At 41.9% G+C, this 24,903-nt stretch overlaps 1 protein-coding gene across 1 annotated transcript in view; it reads right to left on the reverse strand.

Annotated features, from left to right (window-relative positions):
• Nucleotides 1–24,903, reverse strand: part of CACHD1 (cache domain containing 1) — a 201,644-nt gene that overhangs the window by 11,600 nt on the left and 165,141 nt on the right. The window contains exons 12-24 of the mRNA XM_036110148.2: nucleotides 24,662–24,779; nucleotides 20,211–20,379; nucleotides 15,775–15,917; nucleotides 14,905–15,086; nucleotides 13,894–14,004; nucleotides 8,301–8,423; nucleotides 6,944–7,043; nucleotides 6,735–6,851; nucleotides 4,587–4,747; nucleotides 4,172–4,258; nucleotides 3,230–3,346; nucleotides 1,871–2,022; nucleotides 396–557 (exon numbers count right to left, since the gene is read on the reverse strand). Of these exons, the coding sequence (XP_035966041.1) occupies nucleotides 396–557; nucleotides 1,871–2,022; nucleotides 3,230–3,346; nucleotides 4,172–4,258; nucleotides 4,587–4,747; nucleotides 6,735–6,851; nucleotides 6,944–7,043; nucleotides 8,301–8,423; nucleotides 13,894–14,004; nucleotides 14,905–15,086; nucleotides 15,775–15,917; nucleotides 20,211–20,379; nucleotides 24,662–24,779 (1,742 nt within the window). The remainder of the gene's footprint in view (nucleotides 1–395; nucleotides 558–1,870; nucleotides 2,023–3,229; nucleotides 3,347–4,171; nucleotides 4,259–4,586; nucleotides 4,748–6,734; nucleotides 6,852–6,943; nucleotides 7,044–8,300; nucleotides 8,424–13,893; nucleotides 14,005–14,904; nucleotides 15,087–15,774; nucleotides 15,918–20,210; nucleotides 20,380–24,661; nucleotides 24,780–24,903) is intronic.

A 24,903-nucleotide genomic window follows, 5' to 3' on the forward strand; every position in this document is an offset into this window, starting at 1 on the left:
ATCTTTGCTCTACCTGTCTGGAACAGCAGAGACAGCACTTCGGAGCTGAGGGAAGAACCAAACTTCTCACTCAGCATCCCAGCTCCCCTGACTGGCTTATTCCAGAGGCAGACTGTGGTAGGCTAATGCTGCAGAAGAGGAGAGAGCATCTAGGGCTTTTCTGGGGAATCAAAATGAAACTCGCAGGGTTTAGACACTGAAGAATGAGCCATGGGCTAAACGAGGAAAGGAGGCTTTGGGGACTTGGGAATCCTACTCCACGGAAGCGGAAATTGCAGTGCTGTTCTTCTAAGTGCTTAGCGGCTTGCGTGATCGGTTGCTGTCCTTCCAGCTTTGGAAGGACACGAGGGAGGCTGCAGCCTCCTGGGGGAGCTTTGGATTCATTTGGAGCTCACCTTGGGCAGCCAGAGGAGACATGTGCTGATGACTCCGGCGATGAATCTGATGGCGGTAGGCATACACAGCAAGGACCAGGACCATGATGCAGCCCATGATGCCTCCAGCCACGGGACCCACGGGGGCACTTTTAATCATGTTCAACGTGACCACCTCATCACCTTTGTTCAAATAAACAAACAGATGTCCCTCGTAACGATTTCCCAAGTGTGGCAGGAAGTGAGGACCAGGGTAGGGTTTGGTGGAGACAAGGGCAGCTACTCTAAGTCTTGAATGCGTCAAAGAGAACCCACCAGAACATGGGAGTAGGGGCTTCCTTTAATCCCTGGTTCTCAACTGACATGTTGGTTGCTCGGCCCAGCAAGAGCACCCCCAGCAAGGACTACTAAAAAACCAGTGAGGAGACGAGAAGCACTTAAATATGGGCTGCCCAGGGCCAAGAGCCTTGCTCCCCAGGGTGTGGGCTCCTCTTGGAAGAGAAGTCATGTAGTACAGAGGTGAGGGCAACGCGAGCCTCTTAGCACAGATTTATTGTATATGGTGTCCTTTATGCCAATGGATCTGTCACACGACCCCTAAAAAAGATCACATTTCAAAGCTTATGGATTCCCTTTAAAACACTATTTGTACCCCCACGCAAGAGACTGCAGGTGGACATATAAAGGGATGTCTTAGAACAAGGTCACTTCGACTGTGTCCTCACCTGGTTCAGGGGTAATATGTGAGCTCAGGACCCTTCCTCACCTAGGAGGAGCTTTTCTTTTACAGACAGGTTAATGTGGGGAGATGTTAAAAAAAAAAAAATAAAGGTTTAGTAGCTCACCTGCCGGGTAAGCTTTAGGACCCTGAGCTAGCTCCAGAAAGACACGGAGAAAATCTTAGTGGAGGTAGGCAGGTGGAATTTTTGAGGTCTTGCGGCCTGATCCCAGACATATTCCTCCCTACAGGGTCCCTGTCCCTCACCCTAAGCTACTCAGACCACATTAGGTAGCTCTGGCTTCTGTTGACCCCAACACCTTAAGTACGGATTTAGAGCCACAAGACTCCTGCTTTGCAAACATCGTAAGGGAGGGAGGGCCTCAGCAGGAGACCGCCACGCACTGGTCACTCCACCCATCGCTGGCTCTGTTCTTCTGACAGCTGGGACTCACATTCAAACAAATGCCACAGTTCAGCCACGCGGAAACCAGGCCTGATGTTTCTCAGAACAAGCTTTATGGGAACGAATTCCAGGCTTGTAAAATTTGGCAGGAACCATGGCTGCTTACTCTGCACAGAATATCTAGCCAGCTTTGGAGGTAATGATCTGCCTTGGTTTTGTAACTAAAAACTACTGGCAAAGGAAACACGAAAATAGGGTAGAGGATCATTTTTAAGAGTTTTGTCCTAGTGTAGAGGCCAAAAAAAAAAAAAAAAAAAAAAAAACCAAAACGTATTCAAGAATCAAAACATTCCGGGTTCCCAACAAACATACCTATCGCTCCCATGTCATCCACGTAAGGACTTTTGGCTCCCACGATCCCCCCGAAGCATTCTTTCTGGGGTGCACAGTAGGATTTGTCCAGGTGCGTCTTTCCATCACTGTCCACCATGCACCATTCACAATCCAGCACACCAAAGCAGTCCCTGCCAGAAAGACGATGCTGAGTGTTCCAGGAAGCAGGGCTGGGCAGGGGACAGCATATGGACTTGGGCATCAGACAGCTCTCAAGAGCTCCATTACTTACTAGTGCTGTAAGTCCTTGAGCTCTAGTTTCCTTTCCTTATAAAAGAAGACTAGCAACAGTCTGCCAGGGAATAGCTGTTTTATGTCTCTCAACAGCTTGGAAATGAGAGAAATAAACCCGTTCTCTCTGCGGATCATACCACAAAATCCACACATCACAGATCAGTGCAGGATTATCCCAAATCATCTTACAAGACCAAATGGTCCCAAAGTTTGTTAGACTTTGGCCTGACCCCAAGTGTAGGGTCATTTAAAAGAAAAAAAAAAAGGAAGGAAAAAATGGTCAAATAAATTGGGGAAATACTAGATCAATTAAACAGGTTTCCTTACTGCCAATTTCTTAGAACTTTTAATATGTTAAGTGTATTATGACTTTCTAAGAGGATGTGTGTGGTGTTTCTCAAATTTAACTAATTTTGAGTTACTGCCTAACATCCCAAATTCATCTGATGCCTGACCATTCCTTTGCTAAAACATGCACTAAAAGTAGAACTGGCTGCCCCTTCCACCCACTGACTGTTTAATCAAATGGCTACCTGCGATCGCAAGAAACAAATCACCCCACTCCCACCCCTGTAGTCCACAGCCACTATCCCCATGATGGCTAGTCCCAAACATCCTAGAGAGGAGGCACAGGGAGTAGGGGACATGTAGTTTTTGGTTCTCAAAGCTACCATGAAGCCTATCTGCTTTCTAAAGAAAGCAGAATCGATGAGCTATGGTGTGTCACACATAGAGCTGGGTTCTGCTCCAGGAACCCAAGAGTTCCTGCCCCTTCGTCCTTGCTTCTTCGGGCCAGGTCCCCCTCTCATTCCTTTTATTCCAAGAGTAACTTTCCCATCCACAGATGGGGTGACTAACGTGCAGTACAAATGCCAAGTAGCTACAACTACTTGGAAACTGGACAACAGTAAGTCTGCTGGATAAAAGGCTCATAGGAATCACTTTTGGGTCTGAAAAACTGGTACGACTTTAAAAAATATCAAGAAAGAGAATTCTAAATACCAGCTGGAAAAGCTCAATGAGGCCGCTAGTCACCATTCTTTACTCGGTTCTACTCCTGCAGTGATTGCGTCGATGTAAACGCAAGCACTGGGCCAGGCTTACCCACTTTCCATCCTCTGGCTGCATCGACTGTTGACACACTGGTGAAGGGCATCTTGCAGGCCAGGGTCAATAGCTGTGTACGTCACTGGCTCCTGGTGGACCTCGCAGCTTGGGTTTCTAGGCAGGAGCAAGTCTGGAGGTTAGCACCAACACCACTCACATTCCAAACTCATCATGCCTCTGGCCCTTGATAGCGTCACACAGATCTGGGTTTGAATCCTGGCCACTTAACTAGATGTAACCTTGGGCCAATCATTTAACCACTCTGGGCTTCAATTTGTTCATCTTTACATACAATAATTTATATACATATATAAAAAGGAAGTCATAAATATCCCACAAAACAGGAATGTATATAATCAGAAGTGAAAGTTATCTCCCTGACTTACCACTCTAAATTCATTCTTTTCCAAGGTAATCACTATTAACAGTTTAATGAGGGTCCCTTTAGACATTTTTTCTATGCTTAAACATACACCTGTATATCAGCACACACAGGATTCCTTCATTTAAGTTCTAGAGAAGGGATTTACCCCAACTTATTTAACTATGGTCTTAAGATTTGTCACTGATAATATAAAGAACACTAGGTTAGGCGTAGGCATGTGTGCATGAAAGGTGCCTACAGATTTATCACAGGGTTGATCTGGAAACGAAGTGACACAATGTGCATAAAGTATCTGATGCATGGCAGACACTTAGTGAAATGCTTGTAATAGTCTCATCGTTTTTGTGTGGACCACATATAATTTTAAACATTTTCACAGCATTTGAATGTAAACCTGAAAGAGGACTTCATTTTAAGGCTTGAAATCTGACTCAGTGAACAGTTATTAGAATGAATCATCTTCTTATACCACAACCCAAAACAAATCTATAAAGGAGGCTCCCAGTGTGTACAACATATATATTACACATATTTATGTAATATGTATATTTTACCGGTTCTCTGCATTGGTGAGGTTGCCGGTGCACTCATTGACCTCTAGAGGGCACTCACAGGGACATTCGCATTCATTTTGTTCCATTCTGAAAGGCAAAAGGAAAATCACTATGCAGAGGGTCAATGACAAACTTTATACTGTACATGTACCAGAAGAAGGAAAACAGAAGACACTGTGAGCTAGTTAAAAGGGACAGTCAAAGGAAAGTTGCACTAAAGGTTTAAATATATAATTGGCTTCAATCCGTGACTCTTCAGCAAACTGAACAGCTGGAAATACCTCTCTAACCAGGACCTTCTTCTCCGGGACACACCCCTGTGCTTTCTGTTTATTTTGCAGATGCCGCTATAAAATGCCTGGCATTGGTTCAGATAGTCAACAGTGGAGTAAAGAGAGCCCCACTGCATTTTTACCGGTGACAGTTGAGACAGAGCCGATCCACCATGCTACAAGCACAGAAGGCGAGAGAGTCGCACGTTTCATTGACGATGCCAACGAACGCGTTGGTTCCTGGGATCCTCGCCAGTCTGTACTTAGAACAGTGGCTGCCATGCACGAGGTTCGTCAGATCTCCCTGCAGACAACGGAGGTGTCAGAAGTGACAGACAACAATGCAAAGATTCAGCCCTGCCATGGTGAAAACAACCCTTCAACCACCTGCTGAAAATAGCTTACAATAAAACTTTATTTCTGACTAGTAATACAGAGTCACTGTTGAAAGTTGGAAAAAGAGAATTTTTTCTTAATACAATCGGAGATCATTCCCAATTCCCACTTAACAGTTGTGTATATATTATTTATCCTTTTATCTATGCTTAAAGAGATACAATTTTTATAGCTGTTCTTGTAATCTTTTTAAACACATTACAATATATCATAACATGAGAATAAGTGCAAGAAACAATGAAAGACAACTTTTGGGTAAGGAATAGTTTAAAATGCATTCAAAGGCAAACCTAATCCACCAGAAAATGTGCATTCCTTGCCCCACCTTCGATAACAAACCTCTGTTCTTCTAGAATAAAATTTAAAAAAATTTAAAAACTCGTTAGGAGTCCAGTTTCCTGCTTCCAGAATATTTAAATATTAAATAATATTTAATAGAACAGAATATTTAAATAACTAAAGCAAGCATCCATTTCTTCATTCTATGACAAGAAAATGTGATAGCCAGTCTTGAAATGCCAGATTGGTCTACCATACAGAAAACCAAAGATTCAAAAGCAGCATTGTGAAGTTGAGTATGGTCCTTCTTTTCTGCACGTGTGTCCAATGCAGTAGGCCAACTATGTAATCCCATGCTCATTTCCATGCTAGTCATCCCTTATATGTGTGTGGTGAGGATAAGCCGAACTCTGAGAATCGTGGCATTGAATGGATTCTTAGAGGTCTAGATGAATTTTCCACTGCCTGGAAGATGCCCCCCTCTACTATATCAGCAGTCATATAGGCCTATCATCCTGTTGGCTCCACTAGCCAGAAATGCTCCAGTTCCATTTTGGAATAATTTGAGCTGTTAAGAAATTATTCTAATTCATCTTCCACTAAAATTTTGTGTTTCTGAACAATTCTCCCGGAGTAGTCTGGCTTTGTCTGCTGAAGGCTCAGGAAGTCAGTGTACAAATGGTAGAAGATACACAGAGGAAATCAGACTTTCCTAGAACAACCGTACCTGGCAGCTTCCTTCAGATCACACTCAAGTGTGTCAATGTCTCCTTTAAGGAGAGTGTTCCTTAGAATGGGGCAAAGTCCAAACAGAGTCCTGACGAGTCCCTTTGCTCTGAAAGCACTAACCTATTCATCTATTCATTTTTTAAACTCTTCTGTTCCCCAATTGTTTTTGCAACTGCTTTTCTGAGAGTAGGATTTTCAATCAACCCAATGCATCTTTAAAATTTTTAATTACACATTTAATGATATAAATACCTTTTCTAAATAAAGAGCTTCCTTGTGAATAACTTTTTGAATGTTGGTTCTGCCATTACCCATTTTAGTTCTTTCCCGGCTAAGATTATTTGCAAATTAATAAGAATATTCTTAAGGATCTTAAACCATATCTAGGTAAGTTTGCAGTTATCTCAAATCAAATACTTAGAGTACTCTAAGCTACAAAAAAAGAAGTTATTTTTAGATGATCTACATGAGAGTTCCCATCTAACTGGGTGGATGACCAAGAAATGACCTAATTTGGCCTTAGGAATTTAAGGAGGCTGCAGGATCTCGAGAAGACAGGAAGAGGGGAACACATGGGGCCACACATATTTACATAAGAGTGTGGGAACAGACTGCAGCAGACATTTCAAAGGGTTTTGGCTGGGTGAGTCTTTAAACAAACAGAACCAAAACAAAACACCAAGTGTGAGACCTTAAAACATTCACTTCTCCACTCTGGGCTTTATACCCCATACTGGTCAAGCTGGGGAGCTGGACTGAGGTCCTGTTCTATCATTCCGTAATTCTCAGGCAATGAAACAGCCAAGAGTCATACTCAGATATTAACTATGATTCCATTTCCTATTCCACGGCGGGATGGGATGTGAGAATGCAAGGGACCAACTTACCACAAGGCTGGTGTTGAATTTATAAAACCTCTGGACTGTTCTGTCACTGAAGCTGTTGCACAGGTTTTTCTTTACAAAGTTTGGGTGGTTCAGGATATCGTTTGCTACCAAGGGCTCCTAGCAAGGTCAAGCAGACAGAAGACACAAGCCATGTAATTAATGAGCCACAGGCTGTGGGAGCACTGAGCTAGCGGCTTCGCAACAAGTACCTTGTGGGTAATATGTTGTTGTTCCACAGGTGCGTGTCCTTTGGGGTCAATGAGGGTTGGATGTGCCACCAGATAACCCCTGTCCTCCATTATGAAGCACCTGTGCCAAAACAAGGGACATCCCTCAGTAATCTAAACTCTCTACACTTTCAGAGAGCATTTATCTTTTTATCCCCCAAACAAATTGCATTTATCTCGGTAAAACCTCACTGAAACAAATTCACTGAAGGTCGGCTGGCAGGCAGGCAGACAGATATGTTATTCTTTTTTTTTTTTTTTTTTAATGAGGGCGGGGCTTGAACTCACAACCCTGAGATCAAGACCTGAGCTGAGATCAAGAGTCAGACACATCATCAACTGAGCCACCTAGGTGCCACAACAGATACATTATTCTTGAGCTGATAGATTACCCAGTATACAATTTACGGTAACAAAGTTACGCCTGACTCTGAGGCTACCTACCTAGTTCCTACAGAATGTGTCCACTTAGTTGGAGGAAGATGGACTCAAAAATCTTTTGCAAGGATATATAAGTGGCAAGTTTATTCTTTCTTTCAGAGGAGGGAGACTCTGAAGGAAGTGGCCTTGGGTATTTATAGGCGCAAACTTTAAGCTATACAATTTCTTCTTTTAATGATAAATATATATGAAATACAAACTTCCGGGACATGCAAAAATATATTTGATGGAAACACTAAATAAGCAAAGCTAGAACTGCTCTAACCAAGACTACGCACTGCTCTATTTTATTCTGCATGTGTTGTAACACTTTGCTATGAATCCTGCATTTCCCTATTAAGGGCCAATGAAATTTAGCAGTGATAGGAAGCAGGGGCCATGAGAGCGAAATAAGAAAGCTATTTTAAAAAGTGGCCTGCATTAAATCAAGGGAATAACCTGGCTTTGATCAGACACGTTCTTTTGAAATTAGGAAGTGAAGACTCTTTTAGTTATATGAACCTCTTTCTGGGGAAATGTAAAAGGGAACAGTCCAAGTGCTTGAAATTCCCACAAAGACTTCGGCTTAATAACTAAGTTAACATCTTAGCTGGGCTTTCTAGCACCCAAGATCTGGGAAACCTTTAATTATTGACTCAGAGAGAAATAAGCACTTTCAGAGAATTCTATGCCACAGTTATTCTCCTTGTTATGAGACAAGACTGTTTGTCTCAATCATAAATGGCATGCAGCTTAGAAAAATGAAAGAACAAAAACCTTTGTAATTGAACACCCAGGCCATGGACTGAATCTCTGGTCTTGACTCTGACAACATGGTTGCCATTTAACCAGAGATATCGGACATCATTTTCTTTGTATTTTGCAGCTAGATAGGAAATGGTGTCCCTGAAGGGCTTACCTGATTTTGTTGCCACCATCTTGGTTGCAAACTGGTAATAAGTCCATCAGAACCTTGTAGAAGTATCTAAGTGTGAAGTCGATGCCCATCACAGCCACAGTATGCCCGGAAGATAGCTGGGTACTTCATGTGAAAAAGATCAGTGAGAACAAGAGGCACGTCTTATTTAAAGGTAAAAGTTACATTCAATCATAAGGACATTGTATGGTATTAGAAATATATGCCTACTGTTTCTCCACATTTTTCACCCCTATAAAAATGATCAACTAAATGACTGATTTAGCATAATACGGAGATTTGCTGAGAGGAAAACTTAAGGCTAAAGGTAGAATTTTCTGGTAAGACCAGTCCAAAACACGGGCAGCTATGGAATGTGGCTAGCCCTGACTTTACATGTTCAGTGGCTGGACTACTCTTTGGCAACAATATGGGAGTGGCAGGAAGAGGCATCAGTGGGAGATTGGATGCATGACTACTATGGTTCCTCCCAACAAGGAACCTCTAGACAAGGAACCTGAGTGATCCCTTTAATTATTTCCCTCATTTTATTCAATAAGGAAACTGGGATCTCATAAAGGTTAACCGACTAGTGTAACATCATACAAAACTCAGTAAAGAACTAGGTCTCATTTTCTTTCTATGACATTAAGGTTGGCTCTACTCAAAACACAGCTCAGATTCTAGAAAGAAGCTCACCCAGTTCACAGGCTAGTTCCTTCTCCAATCTAAAATTCTACCCTCAGAAAGTCGAGCACCAAAGAGGATAAAGTTGGGTAGTACCACATGGTGCTTGCTAAGCCTTTAGCTCTGGAATCAAGCAGATCTGGGGTCAAATCCTGGCCCCTCTAGGTTTCCACTGGTGTGGCTCCTGGGAGGCTACTTAACCTTTCCAAGACCCAGTTTTCTTATGTGAAAATGGGGAGAGTAGTATCTACCTCACAAGGCTGTCATTGGACTTAAATGAACCAGTGTGTTTATAGCTGCCTAACCTATCCAAAATACCCAACAAAAAGAAGTTACTCTGAAGAAAACCAACCAGGGCTTAAAGCTCAGACCTGGACAGAGAGTCAACTTATTGTTCTTCTAGAGAAATGCTCGATATATAAGCAGCATGGACATCTCACGTGGAACCTTGGTTCTTTCTAATCTATGATCACGGGCATTTGGAGCGGTTTGGGTTATTTGGCCAATGAGCTCCTGTACCTTTGTGGCTGGGAATTTGCAGGGTTTACCCAACGTGAGACATTACAGGGGCCCATCATTACTACCACCCACCTGCCTGATTTCTTATAAAGTACCAACAGAAAAATGGGGCTGTTATAGACAAAAATCTTAAAAATAGTAACTGGAAAGCTCAGAAGAAACTTCCCAAAGTAAAATCATCTTTTGGAAAATCAAAACTTGGGAGTGAAATTAGCATTGTTATGTAGACAACTGTCCCCTTCTGGTTACTGTCAACATCAATACTAACATATCATTCCCAACCCTCTACCCGCGCCCCCCACCCCCCCGCCAAAAAAAAAAAAACCCTTGAAAACCATCAGAAAGGACCCTGACCCACAATGAAATTTCTGTCAAAGCTTTGCTATCAAAACTGTGTTTGGCATGAGATGAAGGAGGACCATGTTGTGGGGTTATCTCTGAGAGGCTATTGCCTCAAATAAGATCTTTCTATTCTTTCACTTGATTTCTTTCACTTAGCATAATCCCCTCCAGTTCCTTTCATGTCGATGCAAATGGTACGTACTCATCCTTTCTGATGGCTGAGTAATATTCCAAGCAGAGAAAGACAATTATCATATGGTTTCACTCATATGTGGAACATAAGGAATAGCGTGGAGGACCACAGAGGAAGGGAGGGAAAACTGAATGGGAAGAAATCAGAGAGGGAGAAAAACCATGAGACTCTGAACTCCAGGAAATAAACTGAGGGTTGCAGAAAGGAGGGGGGTGGGGTAATCGGGTTGTGATGAGCACTGGGTGTTATACGCAACTACTGAATCGTTGAACACTACATCAAAGACTAATGATGTACTCTATGCTGGCTCACTGAACATTAAAAAAAAAAAAGCTTTCTATTGTTACTGAAGCCACTTAAATTCTACCATGGAAGAAATCCAAGACTCGGTTACCTTACATGGCATTTGTTTTTTGCAGCAAATAATGTTTTCCTGAAGTATCAGTCCAAAGAAGTCTAAACCTCTCTTACTTGTCCAGGAAAGAGTGAGGCATCTAAACAGCAGGCGCCATTATGATAATATTTACTGAGTGTCCACGATTTACAGGTGCTCTGGTGGGCATTTGAATACATCCCATTTCAATTATTTCTCACAAAGACTTTATGAGGCATTATCATTTCCAGAAAACTGAAGCTTGGAAACATTAAGAATTTGGAAGTGGAAGCAAGAATGTAAGCTCCGGGTCTTCAACTTCAGAACATATCCCTAACCAGTATGTTATACTGCGCCTCCTTAGAGATGCAGGACATTCAAGAGTGTCCAAGCCATTTTACATGACCTATTCAATTTCCCGTGACCACGTCAGGAAGGAATTAGAGTTCCCATTTTATAAATGGAAAATCAGGCTTAGAATGGCTAAAAGACTTAAACAAGACTGACCACCTTTTACTTATGATAGACCAGTTCTGGCTCTTCCTACAATACGAGAGTGGACTCGGTGAAAAATGCAACTCGGGTTTTTCTGGGACAAGTTAATTTTGTTTCTAAACTTCCCCTGTGTAACTGCTATCTGCTCCAATGTGATCAACATGCTGAAGGAAAAGCATGCACATTGCCCATGTAAGCCTAGCATTCATACTTTTACCTGCATTTCGAAAATGTACAGTTACCATAGCAACTCATAAAGAATACCATAGAAGAATCAAACCATGCCTACATTTCAGGGTACAAAGGACCATGCTGTTTGCAGCACTTCTGTGAGATTTTCACTGCCAAAGACTCATCTGACCAGTCCCTTAATCGCTGATTGTACTTCATCGTCTCTGCTAGCATTAACATTCTCCAAACAATGCACACTTAGACTCTCAGGCTATTAATAATGCTCATGGAAGAATCCCAGGGCAGTTACTAGGATAAGTGAATGCTGAGTTAGAAAAGCCCCTCCCCAAGCTATCAGCTATCACTTCTGGAAACCAAGGCTGAATGACAGTGCTTCGTGACTAGCTGAACACTAGCTTAAGTTCTCTTTTCTGACCTATTAAAATGCCAGAGGTTTAAGGCAGAAATAGCATGATATTAGAAGTAATTGTCACTTATTTGGGACTGGACATTGTCAAGTCCAGTGCTAAACACTCCACATGCATCATCTGTAATTCTCATTATATCAGTTCAACACAGGCATGGTCACCTGTTACATAAATGAGGCTCCGAGAACGCATGGAACATAGTCATAATACAGGTATTGCACATTTATCAAGCACTTACCATGTGCCAGGCACCATTCTAAGAGCTTCATGTATATTATTTAACGTAATCCCTAATCATTTGAGATAGGCCTTAATATCCCTCCTTCATAGGTAAGGGAACTAAGGCAAAAAGGAGCTTGTTTACAGTCATAGAAGCAGTAAATGGCAAATATACTTTTTCAGAGTAGGATCACATCTCAGGAGGAGGTTATGTTCTCAGGTTGGTGCATGAGACCAAAATCACTGGTGATCGCTTGAAAAAAGTACCTTTTGCACAGCCCATCTATCAATACATCCATTAAAGCTACAGTTGCTTTGGTTGACAACCAGAAGTGCAGTTGACTTGTATTCTAAACTATGCTGAGTGAAAAATACACAGCCCTAAATAATAAAAGCATGCTCAGTGATAAGGCAGATGTTCAAATGATCGAGTCCATGGGACTACATATTGATCAAGGCAAGAGCAGATACCTATTCTTGGAATACACTCTCACTGAGTGACTGGTGGACAGAATCCAGGATTGAAATGGCCATTTTTCACTCTTGTTAAAGTCAAACAGCTAAACCTGTATAGGTTAAGCACACTATAAAAAGTAGCCAAATAAGGGAAGTGAACTGAAGGTTTCTCTAACTTGAAATCCCATATTTGCATCGTGCTTCATTTGGGCTGACACCATAAATATTTATAAATCAGCTAAGTGAAGCTTCTCCCACCCATCCAAATTTTAACAAAAACATGTACACAAATGTAAAAGAGCATTAAAATCTGCACCTCCCTGTGGCCACGTCTTCCCCCCGCCCCCCACACAAGGTGTACTGTATAGAAGGAAAAGATAATAGCACTTGGTAACGAGTGGCAGGTGTCAGAGGCTGATGGAACAAATACCAAGTAAGACCCACACAGGCAGTCATTCTCTCCCTGCCACCCCCCACCCCCAAGATCTGAAGCCCAGTGCTGGCCCATTGTCATTGTCATCAAAGACCAAGGTGACTGCCCTCTCCTCAAAGAAACCACCTTTGTTTACTTTTTCCCAACTGATGAGACTACATGGGAGAGATGTCAAGTCTCACTATGCAGACAAGAGTAGGTGTATGCCTGACAGATGGTCTGTTAAGGAGAACACCGAAAAGTTCTGTTCTAAATGAGTATTTACTTGTTTAGATGTGACAGAGCCACACAGATACCATGCCCTGCAAAGCAATCACTATTTGGCTGGCGGCAGACCCCTGCTTTCCATGGAGACACAGGTCATGATATTGAAATTCCGACACAGTACTGCTTCCCAATTCTTGCTCCCAATGAACTTGCATTAGAAGAATTCTCCTGAATGTCAATCATTTGATATATAATGAGCACCAGTGAAAAGCATAAAGTTAAGCAAGAAAAAAATCTGTCTCCTGTAAATTTTAAGGCATCATTATGGGTCCCAGCCAAAATATGGGCTTTCTTGGTTACCAGGGAAAAACACCTATTTGTATAATGAAGGGATTAAAACAACACGTGTGACTTGCCTTTCTACCCAACACTTCACTGCCATTTGTAGCTTAAATACTGAAACCTCAAAGGCCTGAAATACAAAGCACCCAAATTATATTTACAATGATCCTGACATTTAATAGCATTCTTGGAAAATCAATTTGCAAAATGCCTTTTTAGTTTTCAAGAGACAATATAAGGACAAAGTGACAATAACCACAAACTCCAATATCATTCTAAAAAGTTAGACCGAAATAAAAGAAGTAATAACATTGTGGCCTCAATACTGTTTTTTTCTTCATTAAACATGCTCCTCTGCTTAGGAAAATGCTCTCTTGTTAATAATTGTCAGGCTCTTGGTGGGATTTCTTCGACTGGTTAAGAGTGGTATTTCTACAAACTGTCCTACTGAATCTAACATCTTTTTCTTCTTCATAAGAAGAGGGCTAAGAGCTTTTCATCGACTCAAATGCATGATAGCCTTGTGAGGTAGGTATTATCCCCATTTTATGGATAACAGGAGGATGCTCAGGGAATCCAAAACGACACAGCTAGAGAAGATATTCAGACTCCAGGTTGCCTCCCATCAAAGGTCACGCTTCTGCCACTAATCCTTGGTTGTCTACTGGACTTCCAAATTTTCAAAATATTCTTGATGTGTTTTAAAAAGGACTAAGAAATTAAAGTATTACCTGGATGAATGGATTGTGTGACTGATGGTTACTACATAGCCAGCTCCTCCAACATCTAAGTAAGGGCCAGTCAAAGAAATCAAACCTGGATTAGCTACTGCATGGAGATACCTAATGGAGACAAGAGAAAGTCGCATTATTTTAGGGTATGAAAAACTACTCTGTAAATGTCAAAGAGAAGTGAACGTGTAACTCTACAAAGTATTTATTATAAATTGTGCCTATGTTACATTAGCGTTCAAAAGGATTCCTATCTTTTATCTCTGATTGTAGCAACACAAGAGGTCAAGAAAATCTGAACTTCTTCTGTAAGAGACACTCAACTCAGTGTACATTTGAGCTTTTCATAAGATCTATGGTATAGATGTTTTAGACCTAATATAAAAAGAAATCAGTAAATAATGCAGAAACAAATGCAATTTGGCCCAAGAAACTGCCTCCTGGATTGGTACGAACAGTACAAATGACAGCCAACTCACGTGGGACTCAGTTATTAAGCAGCACAAGACCAGAAATCCTGTTTTTATGCCCAAGTTGCCCCCTCCCCCCATGATACACCCTGACTAGCTTTTGTTTTTGAAAACCTGAGTAAAAATGAAGCCCAGAGGTAAAAAGAAAAAAAAAAAAAGGATTTATATTTGTTTATTTTTCATAGGTCATAGATGGGCTGTAATTTGATGCCATCATCATGTGCAGGGATGTTAAATATCCCCACTATGGGCATACTGCATGCAAGGCAGGACTCAAGCAAAAATGCTAGGAATTGAAATGGCCAAGTATAAAACATTTCAGTCTCAAAATTTCAATGAAGAGATAAAAACACTGTCAACAGAGGAAACCCACAAAGCTGTTGTTAATACTGCATTTAAAAAAAAGACTCAAAAATATGTCTTCACTGCCATGAAAGTATCTTCTTTACTGTGACTGCCTGAAGTTGCTTTATTGTATGTACTTATCATGTCTCTCCAGGATTTGGGGGAACCTTTGATAATGGAAGCCCCTAAAACTCACCATTGTCTCCTCGTGGGATCAAATGCTTTGTCCATGAGGGAACCAGGATAAATTCTAAGGACGCCATTGGGTGTTGCTATGTAACGGCGGACAATGTACGTGTTCAGGCTACTCATTTCCATTTGTGTCATCCATTCATCTGTGACGTGGCTGGTGGCCATTACTTCATTCCTGACAGAGAACTGGGAAACAAAGGAAGACATAGCAGGGATCCTTTAAGACTCACATGAAAAGAGAGTGGGCCGTTGGCAGGGCTTCCCAAAGCTCCCTTGCAGAGAAGCCAAGCCCAATTACTTCTTAAAAATCTTTCCACAGCAGATGGATACAGCCAAACTTGGTGAAAACAAAAGCTTACTGAAACATAGTCAGTGGATGTGTGATTTACTCAATTGTTCATCCTAGCGAGGCTTTCTGCACTTAAGAGGAAAGATCCTATAGTGAAGCATTACACACACATATACACACGTGCGCGCGCGCGCGCACACACACACACACACGCACCCCAGCTAAATCTCTGTTCCTTAAACTTCATCATCATGTTTATCTCAAAAGACCAGAGGGGCACTTTACTTCTTTCCCCTGGGAAAAACGGGGCTGGGAAAGTTCCACTGATCTCTGAATCACACCCCCCCTACCTAGAAAACCCCTAGTGCATCTAAGGCCTGACAGAGATTCTTCATCTGGCCCAAAGGGCTCCTTAATCCGCCAGAAGGGTCATCGCCCACCAGCCTCCTGGGGGCCACACACGGCCTTTCTGGCTCTCCAGCTGAGCAGCACAGACCCAGAGCTGGGCTTCCTACTTCGAAGGTTGCCTGCCAGGCCCCCTCCCAGGCCTGTACCCCAGAAGCAGGGCCCCAGGCCAGCACTCACTTTGAGCCCCGGGTTAGCAATGAGGCGGGTGTTGTCACTGAGGTAGGCTGTGTAGTGCTCCACCATGCGCTTTGTCTCTGGCTGGCTGAGGTGTTCGTAGGGGGAGGAAAAGCTACCAGCAGACAGCATGACAGTTGGACTTTCTGAAAGACAAGCAAACAAAGCAGGCCTGAGAACGCTGAGACTTCATGTCAGGCCCAAACAAAAGCATCACGGAGGCTCTGCGAGTCTGCTAGCCATGGTGGCTTAAAGTCTTCCGCGAGGAAAGCGAAGAACTCAACGCTAGAAGGAGCGAAGAAGGAAACAGCCCTCATCCTCTCCCTTCAGGCAGTTTGCAGTTGTGAGTGAACCAGAAGAGACACGTGTACAAATAAATACAAGTGCCTAAAATGGCAAATGCTCAAAATATCTTAGATCTACGGATGACATCTTACACTTCTTAGGATTAAGGAGGCAGCATAGGACATGGAGCCACACTGACGGGGTTGAATCTGGGCTCCACCATTTCCTGGCCATGTGATGTTGGCTAAAGTTGTAATATATGTGATGTTTTTGTCATCTGTGGAGTTGGAAATTATGGCATCAAACTTATAGTTATGGTGAGAAGTACATTAGTTGGTTTATGCAAAGCAAATGAGTCAATAAGTGTAAAGCATGTAGGATGGTGTTGGCACATGACAAATGCCTTGTGAGTGTTAACTACTATTATTCATATTGGTACTGATATTTCAAAAGAAGGAAAAATGGAATAGTGGAGTCAATGCAAAAAAAAAAAAACAAAACAAAACTATTCTTACAGACAGGGATAGCCAAACTTGGCATAAACAAAAATTTTGCTGGTCCTACCTAAGAGGAAAACCCAGTTCTCTATTTAAGACAGAAATCCTCACAATGAATTACATTATGAAACAAAAATACTACATCTCTGTCAGTGAAATTTCCCACTGTTCAATTTTATAGTTGTAGAAACTTTCAGAAAGCACTGTCCACAGTCCTGTGTCTCATCTCATTTAAATCTGTCGGTCATTTTTCATTCCTTTTGTTAGTTCTCACTCACAGTGCCTTATTTCCTTGTGGCCTGGCTATCTCTGACTGTGCAGGACACTGTACTTCAAAACAAATTTGTAGAATGAGTCGAGTCCTAACAGGAGGGGGGAAGTCCTTCCTCTAGAAAGGACTGTTATTTGCTTCCGGCAGGCACCAGACCCCAGGATGAGGCAGGGTGGTGAGGCGGAGACGGCTCTCAACAAAACAACGGGATACTGGCCCAAGTGCTGCACTGTGGGACTTCCATACTCAACTAGTCCACGACTAGCTACTGTGTGAGGTTCCTCAGACCGCTCAGGTGACAGGAATCCCAAGTCAAGGGCTTCTTCAGTTTCAATTCATACTCACTCTGGAGATGTAGTTCTTTAGGACCTCTGCTAAAACATGTATATGTAGTGGGTGAGAGGGAGGGTTTTCATGTGTTAGGCTCCACATTTGGGGGGCCTTGGATTTGATTTCTGCCTCTCCCCCTAGCCCTAAGAAGCTACTCCCTAAAGCACAGTTTAATTTCCCAGTTGTTTCTTCTGGATTGGTAAATAGGTGCATTGCAAACGTGGCTTTAAATATTGGCTTTCTTCTCTGGTTTCTTATATTCTCCTAGACTTTGGTCTAGTTCCTAGCTATCATGTTAGTTCTTCGAAACTTTTCAGAAAGTTTTTTTTTTTTACTCTCAAGTTTCCATCCATTTTTAATTGTCCTCAGTAGGATAGATCAGAATTACGTAGTCTGTCATTATCAGAAGAAAGTGCTTCCAGTGATGCTATGTCTGATTTAATTCTCATGATACCACATGGGACAGCCGGGGAGATTAGTATTATAGTCCTATCAAGGAGAAGAAAACCAGAAGCTTAAAAAGGTTCGGTTGCCTAGCAGCGTGCTATGGATTCATGTGCATATGCTCATGGGGCCTTCTGGGCACAGATGCACGAGAGAGAGAGCATTGTCCCTCTCAGAGAGCTTAGGAACCAGTTGGAGACTAGAAATTTTTAAAAAGAGGAAAACAACAGAATAAGAACGATACAATAATACAATAAATGTCAAAAGGCAATCCATAATACTTAAGGGACAAAGGAGTAGGGCCAGAGGTTAAGGGGAGAGACACTTTGGGAGTGGGCCTTTCTTGTAGTGACAGAGACTGGGCATTTGAGCAGAGGCTGCTGCAGTGACTTGGGTTGAGGGAGAGAAAAAAACCAAGACACAGGACCCAAAGCTTTGTGTCTAGGAGGTAGACACATAAAGCTACACACATACATGTATACTTAACCGCACTGGATGATGTACACTTACAAAAATTCCTCTTTGTGTACCAAGACAGACAATGTCCCTCCTTCAGCCCTCCTGATGGGGCTCTGACATAGATTCAACATCTTACCTCAAAATCCCCATCATCGATGAAATTAGACGGAAACCACTTTTTTTGCCATTGTCTCCCTTCTTTTTCATTCCTTTTCCATTATAGTTTGAGTATCCTGCTTCATTTTCATTACCAACTAAACTGTCCTTGATGACCCCTTCACGTTGTCCTGAGGAGGTTCTACCGCCAAGGTGAAGTTGGGTGGTACAGTGGGAAGAATGCCCAGTGAAAGTCAAACCCTGGCCTATGGTCCGTCTGTGTGATCTAGAATTCATCCATTAGTCTTGCATCAAGTCTTTGAGTTGATAAACTCTACGTTTTGTGAGCATCTCTGTGAGGCAGTACTGCCCATCTAGAATATGATGCAATCCTCAAGTGTAATATAAAATTTTCCAGGAGCCACATTCAGTAAAAAGAGGTTAAACTAATTTTCCTAGTGTATTTTATGAAATCCAATATATCAAAAACATCACTTTACATAAAAATTAAGTGTTTTACATTTAAAGTAAATCTCAGCTTGGACTAGCCACACTTCAGGTGCTCGACAGCCACGTGGCTAGCGGCTACCATTATTGAGCAGTGTAGCTGAAGGGATTGTGCAAAGGAAATTTAAAAAAATCTAAGCTTGAGCTTTTTTCTCATCTGGCAATATTACTGCACTTCCCGGTCTCAAATTTCAAAACAGTGACCTCACTTTTATCAGCAGTTGTATTGAGCTTGTTCCCACAGCATTTAAGAGAATCATGCCCATGTTGGCTATTCGGTGAGCATTTCTTAAAAATATGAATTAAAGGGCATACATGCTCTTTTGTATAAAAGCAAAAGACAAAACCTCAAAACCTAAATGAAAACAAACAAATGGAAAAGCCAACCTTTTTTGACCGACCTCTCTGGCCTTCCTCAAGTTGTCTATGCTGTTGGAACATGCCGTAGAAGAGACGACTCAGTCTGGCCAGCTCTCCTGATCTCATAACCAGGCAGAAACTCTACAGGATGGAATTTAAAAGATGGAACCCGAACACAAGGGCTCTCGTGTGGAATCTAGACACTGGGGACTTCCATCCTTGATCCTCTTCCTGCCTGTGCCCCTTTCTACTCAGTTTGCCCGTTGCCTAATGAGTCTTAGTGTTTTTGAACCCAAAGAATTTTCAACAGTGAAAAAGAGAATGCCTCTTTTATAGTACTATGAGTACCACGCAAATGCCCAGTATGTGCCTGGCACATGGTGGCACGCAATAAAAGAGGTGGCACCTCGGCATGGGAGGAGTGTGAGTCACGTTTCAGCCCTGCTACTATCCTCATCTATAATAGGTCAACTCAAATGATGAAAGCAAATATATGGTACCTACACAGGTAAATTCCCTTTTCCTTTCTTGCAATTACTTGCCTATTTCCTAAGTTCTTTTTGAAGACAGGGACCCATGGTAGACACAGATATGCTGCATAGGAATGCTACCCTTTGACGCCCTTTACTATTTCTCCATCTCTTAGCCTCTAGCCCTGTATCCCCTTATCTCCGTATCTCTGTGCTTGCCTCTACTGGGCCATACTGGTGATTCTCTGACGGACTGTCTCCGGGCTACTAAAACCTCTTTGCCTAGCATTAGCAGAAGGCTGAAAGATACAAAGGAATAGGAAAGTCCAGCTCCCTCTCCTGAGTCTGGGCAACCTCTTCAGGGTTATTTACACTCCAGAGCCCCCCTATAGCATTAGGCTGAGGCTGGAACTTCACCTAAAATCCGACTCTTGCTTGCTTTCTCCTCCTTTGCTCTCCTGTTTCCCTCCCTTCTTCCCTCGTTTCTTCTTAGAGCCCATCCTGAATAAATCAACACACAAATCCTCGTCTCGTTATCTGCCTGAGAACCGGATCCAAGGCAAGGCCTCCAATCGTTTTCACGTCTGTAGACCCCAACTGGCACTGCTGCCATTCGGTATCTGGGTTTTTGTGGTCTGGTTTGGTTAATTCAAACCGATACTTACAGTGAGTTGCTACGAGTCAGCCCACGAAGGAAGCTGAAAAGAGCGAGGGCTTTACCTAGAGTGGCCAACTGTTTGAAGTGAAGGCAAGCACTAGGCTGGCCCAGGAGGTCCAGCCGGTGGTAGAGCAGCTTGCTGCTGGGGACAGTGTTGAGGTTCTTCAGTTGCTTGACAGGTATTTCCGGTTGTATCACCACAATACAGAGAATAAAGGAAGTGTCCTGTACCTGGAAAAGTCAATAAAAAATTTCTAACACGATCCTAGAGATAGTGACTTTGCCTACATTATTTTCTGCTCTCTCTCTGTCTCTGTCCCACATAGAAAAATATTTGATGAGTGAATGAAAGCCATGAAGACGGGGTGACAGAAACTATCTCTGGCAAAAGGTTACATTTTCTATTTTTTGTTTTCCTTTCTGATTAAGGGAAATTACTGTATGTAACAGAAAATCATGGAGCCAATGAAGGGATTAGAAAGGAATCCCTTTGGAACAGCAACCCCACGCCTCTTTTGCTTCTTTAGGCTAACAAATCCAAGCTGGAACATGGCATAAGAATACAGCACTTCCTTCTGTTTGGGTTTGAAATGCATTTTAAGATACAGAGTTGGTTTTGCAATGAGTATTCCGAGAACTGACTGTTTTGAAAGCCAATTATGAAAATACACATGCAGCTCATACGGAATCTGGTTTATTCATGTATTCCTGACTAATGCTTTCTCCTTTCCTGGTTGGAGATGAACAGGATCTCAGACTCATGAAAAGTCCAAATCCCATGGCTCCCTCACAAAGCCTGCTTGACTTGTCATTTCAGACCGCAGTAGGTAAACATTCTAGAGCTTAGCCTAATTTATTAAGCTCATATGTACAAATAGGAGTACTTCCAAGTTCACTTTGCTCTTAGACGCTTAAACAAAGTTATTGGGAAGAGTGTCCACCAAAGAATAAAAAAACAAACAAACAAACAAAAAACCCCGCAATCTACTTAATTCTAGCTCCTTAACTTAAAAATACAAGATAGCCAAACTTCTGTAAGTTCATTATATAAGGAGACAGGCAGATTCCATTTAAAAGATGGTTGGTCAATAAAGGGAATGTGTGATAACCAGCTAAGTTAAAACTAAAGGACAGTGAGAACTAAAGCAGCCCAAAGGATTTACTTCATGATCAAGGAGAAATTTTTAAGTAGGCAGGTTAGAGTTAAGTGTAATTTAGGGTTTATGAAGATGGTTGCAGGATCTTTTTCAACACAGGAGAAATTTGCATCTCTGTGGGATTGCTTTCAAGTACTGCTGCCAAGGATATTCAGTTAGATTAGCAAATTTAATTCTTTTCGCCCACCGCCCACCGCCTCCATTAGAAAACGATAGCATCCCATAGTGGCATTTACGATTTCCTGTCTCACATAGCCATCCTTTGTTTTCTGCATTACATGTTCCAAGGAGCCAAAAGACAAGAACTTGGCCAGAGGGACCAGAATGTAATTGTTAGAATAGGGTCTATCCTGTTAGGAGATAAATTAAAAGGTCCCCTAAGCATCCAAAAGCAATACTTCAGAAATAGTTCCTCGCTGGAAAGGAAAATGGGTCTTTTTTTTTTTTTAAGATTTTATTTATTTATTTGACAAAGAGAGAGATAGCGAGAGCAGGGACACAAGCAGGGGGAGTGGGAGAAGGAGAAGCAGGCTTCCCGTGGAGCAGGGAGCCCGATGCGGGGCTCGATCCCAGGACGCTGGGATCATGACCTGAGCTGAAGGCAGACGCTTAACGAATGAGCCACCCAGGTGCCCCAGAAAACGGATTTACAACACAGGTCTTTTTTATCATGTTCTTAGCTGAAAAAAATAGTCTTTGCATTAAGGAACCAAAATATATCTATAAGGGCTCTCCATGATTGGGGAGTGGTGGTTTTTTTTTTTTCACTGATTGCCCTTGGGATTCATGTTTTGAAGTGAGCCATGCCTGCGTCACACAGGAACACAGTAATACCTTCTGAAGGCAATCCTTTCTTCTGTCTCAGCATGCAGCCTCCTCACATGCTCAAAGATGGACTTGGGCTGCACAGTGACAGAGTAGTAATCTCTTAACGCTGCTAACATAATCTCTCACATTCTATTTAAATTAATTCAGTGAAATAATCCATCAGTATCAGCTCTATCTATGGATGCTAAGCAGTTTAAATAATCATTCGCAACACAAGCTAAATCTATTTGAATTACATTTAGTAGAAGAATCCATTTTATTCCTGAAGACAAGAGGAGTATCTGCTCCCCTGCCCCCAAAAGTAACAAAAAAGAACTTAAAATTATTTGTTCATATTGCTAGGTAACCAGGCCAGCCTCTTTAACGTCTATCTCATTATTTATTACCTCTTTAATTTTTCACTTAATAGTGATGTTCTTGACAACTTTGGAACTCTGAGAAAGCTAACTACATGACCATATCCATTTGGCTACAGAGAATGGCCAGAATTCATCGATACCACTGAAGAAAATCTTAAGAAGATAATACTTCTTTCCAAAATGTTAACAGTGGGTTTATTCACTGTGCAAAAAAGGTCTTAAAAATGCTTATATCTCCTTCTTTCTCTTTATTTTCTTAAGGATTTTATTTTTAAGTAATCTCCACACATGGGACTCAAACTCACAACCCTGAGATCAAGATTGCATGCTCCACCAACTGAGCCAGCCAGGTGCCCCATCCTTCTTTCTCTTTTAATGCCAAAAAAATATTAAGGGAGATATTTTCTTGGGATGCAAATGAGTTGCTTTCAATCAGGACATACTAGAGATAAACAACCTCCAATTTCAAATATAAAAAGTATTGTTCAATGAAGTATTCTGGGGTGTGGTTTACCCTTTCTGATCTGAAAATTAAGCAATTCATCCTTATGTTAAAATGTATAAAAATAAGGGTAAATGGTGCAATCATTCTTAAAAAAAATTCTGAAAATGAGCTGAGTTTCAAAACAGACTTTGACCATTCTCAAAACTGCGTTACCAAACAATAAAATATCAGTAGAATTAGGCTTGTAAATTGTGCATTTCTCAAAAGATTTCATTTATTATTTTGTTTGCTTTTGTTTCCCTTGTAGAAATCAATGTTGCCATAATGATGCTTTAAGAATGGAACCAGAAGAAGAAAAAAAGAACAGAACAAGAAGGTCGGAGGAGAGTCCTATCTAAAGGCATGTTGGCTACTTCCAAATTCCTGTCATCCCAATTCCTATCATTCCAGACACAGACACTGGATCAAGTTGTCTGTCTGCATCCACCACTGGACTGGATGTTCTCTGAGGGCAGAGAAAGTATCCTTCCTCTTTATCCTTCTTAGCTCACTGGAAATGTTCAGTAAGTCATTCTTAAAGGGATGAATATGTAGATCCATTTGGAGACCGTGGGTTAAACATGAGATATGGCCAAGTAAGGGAATCTCTAATAAGACTGCATTTTAAGTTGCGTGATTAAAAGTTGATGATAAAAAAATCAAAGTCCACTCTGCTTTTGGTCAATTACAGTATGAAGGGCCCCATAACAGCATTTCTTTTCGGCTGGGAAGAGGGAGTAAAGGGCAGCAACATGAATAACGTGGGCAGTGTGTGCTGAAACCTCTGAGTCCTTGGTCGGAGGCTATCTGAATGAGGCTCGTCAAAGGACACTGAAGGAAGTGGGGGCCACAGGTGGTCACTTAACTGTCCATCTGCTGGTGGTGAATATGAATAATTCAGCTTTGCCTTGGAGAATGTCAGTAGAGGGCATTTATGCTTTCGTATTTCCTTTTCAACCCCTAACCTTCACAATCTGTGTTTAAAATGATAAACAAAACAAAACAACAACAATAACAAAAAAACACCTCACTGGATATAATCTAAAGGTATATTGATAGGAGGACTGTTCAAACAAGTTTGGTCCATCAACACGGTGCAACACTACACAGCCATTAAACATGCATGCACATGCCCAGCTAGAGATACCTGTGTATGAATAAAGAATGTTCTGGAAGGCGCCTGGGTGGCTCAGTTGGTTAAGCCACTGCCTTTGGCTCAGTTCACGATCCTGGAGTCCCGGGATCGAGTCCTGCATCGGGCTCCCTGCTCAGCAGGGAGTCTGCTTCTCCCTCTGACCCTCCCCCTTCTCATGCTCTCTCTCTCTATCTCATTCTCGCTCTCAAATAAATAAACAAAATCTTTAAAAAAAAAAAAAAAGAATGTTCTGGAAACTGATAAAAGTGGCGGCTTCTGGGGAATGGCAGGTCAAGGGTAGGAAAGAGGAAGGGCAAAGTTTACTTTTTCCTTTGTATCCTTTTATACAGTTTAACTTATTCCACATGAACAATGATTGGTTTTACAAACAAAAAAGGGAAAAAAAAGTTATAGGACATCTGTGGAATCTCTTCTTTTTCCCATTGCTTTAAAATTAATTAGCAACATTATCAGACCTAAGTTCCCGGGAATTCCCGCATAAGTGGCAGTGCACTCTCCAGCTCCTCAGGCAAAGCGTCCTGCAACTCACCATCTTCCAGGCGTAGCTCACGTTATAAGCCTCCTTTCCGGTGGCTCTCAGCTTGTTTATATGCCAAGACAGGGATGAATTCACAGGGACTGCGATGATCTGACTGCCCAGAGGGAGGCTGCATTGGCAACAGAATGAAATACTTCAGGCAAAAGATAGAATTAAGCACTTAATTAAAGGCAGGGAAGAAGCTGTGAGTCAATGACCACCTCCTGATTTTGAAAAGCAATAAAGCTCATCAC

The sequence above is a fragment of the Halichoerus grypus genome, chromosome 5 (assembly GCF_964656455.1).
Source record: "Halichoerus grypus chromosome 5, mHalGry1.hap1.1, whole genome shotgun sequence".
In the NCBI taxonomy this organism is placed as follows: Eukaryota; Metazoa; Chordata; class Mammalia; order Carnivora; family Phocidae; genus Halichoerus; species Halichoerus grypus.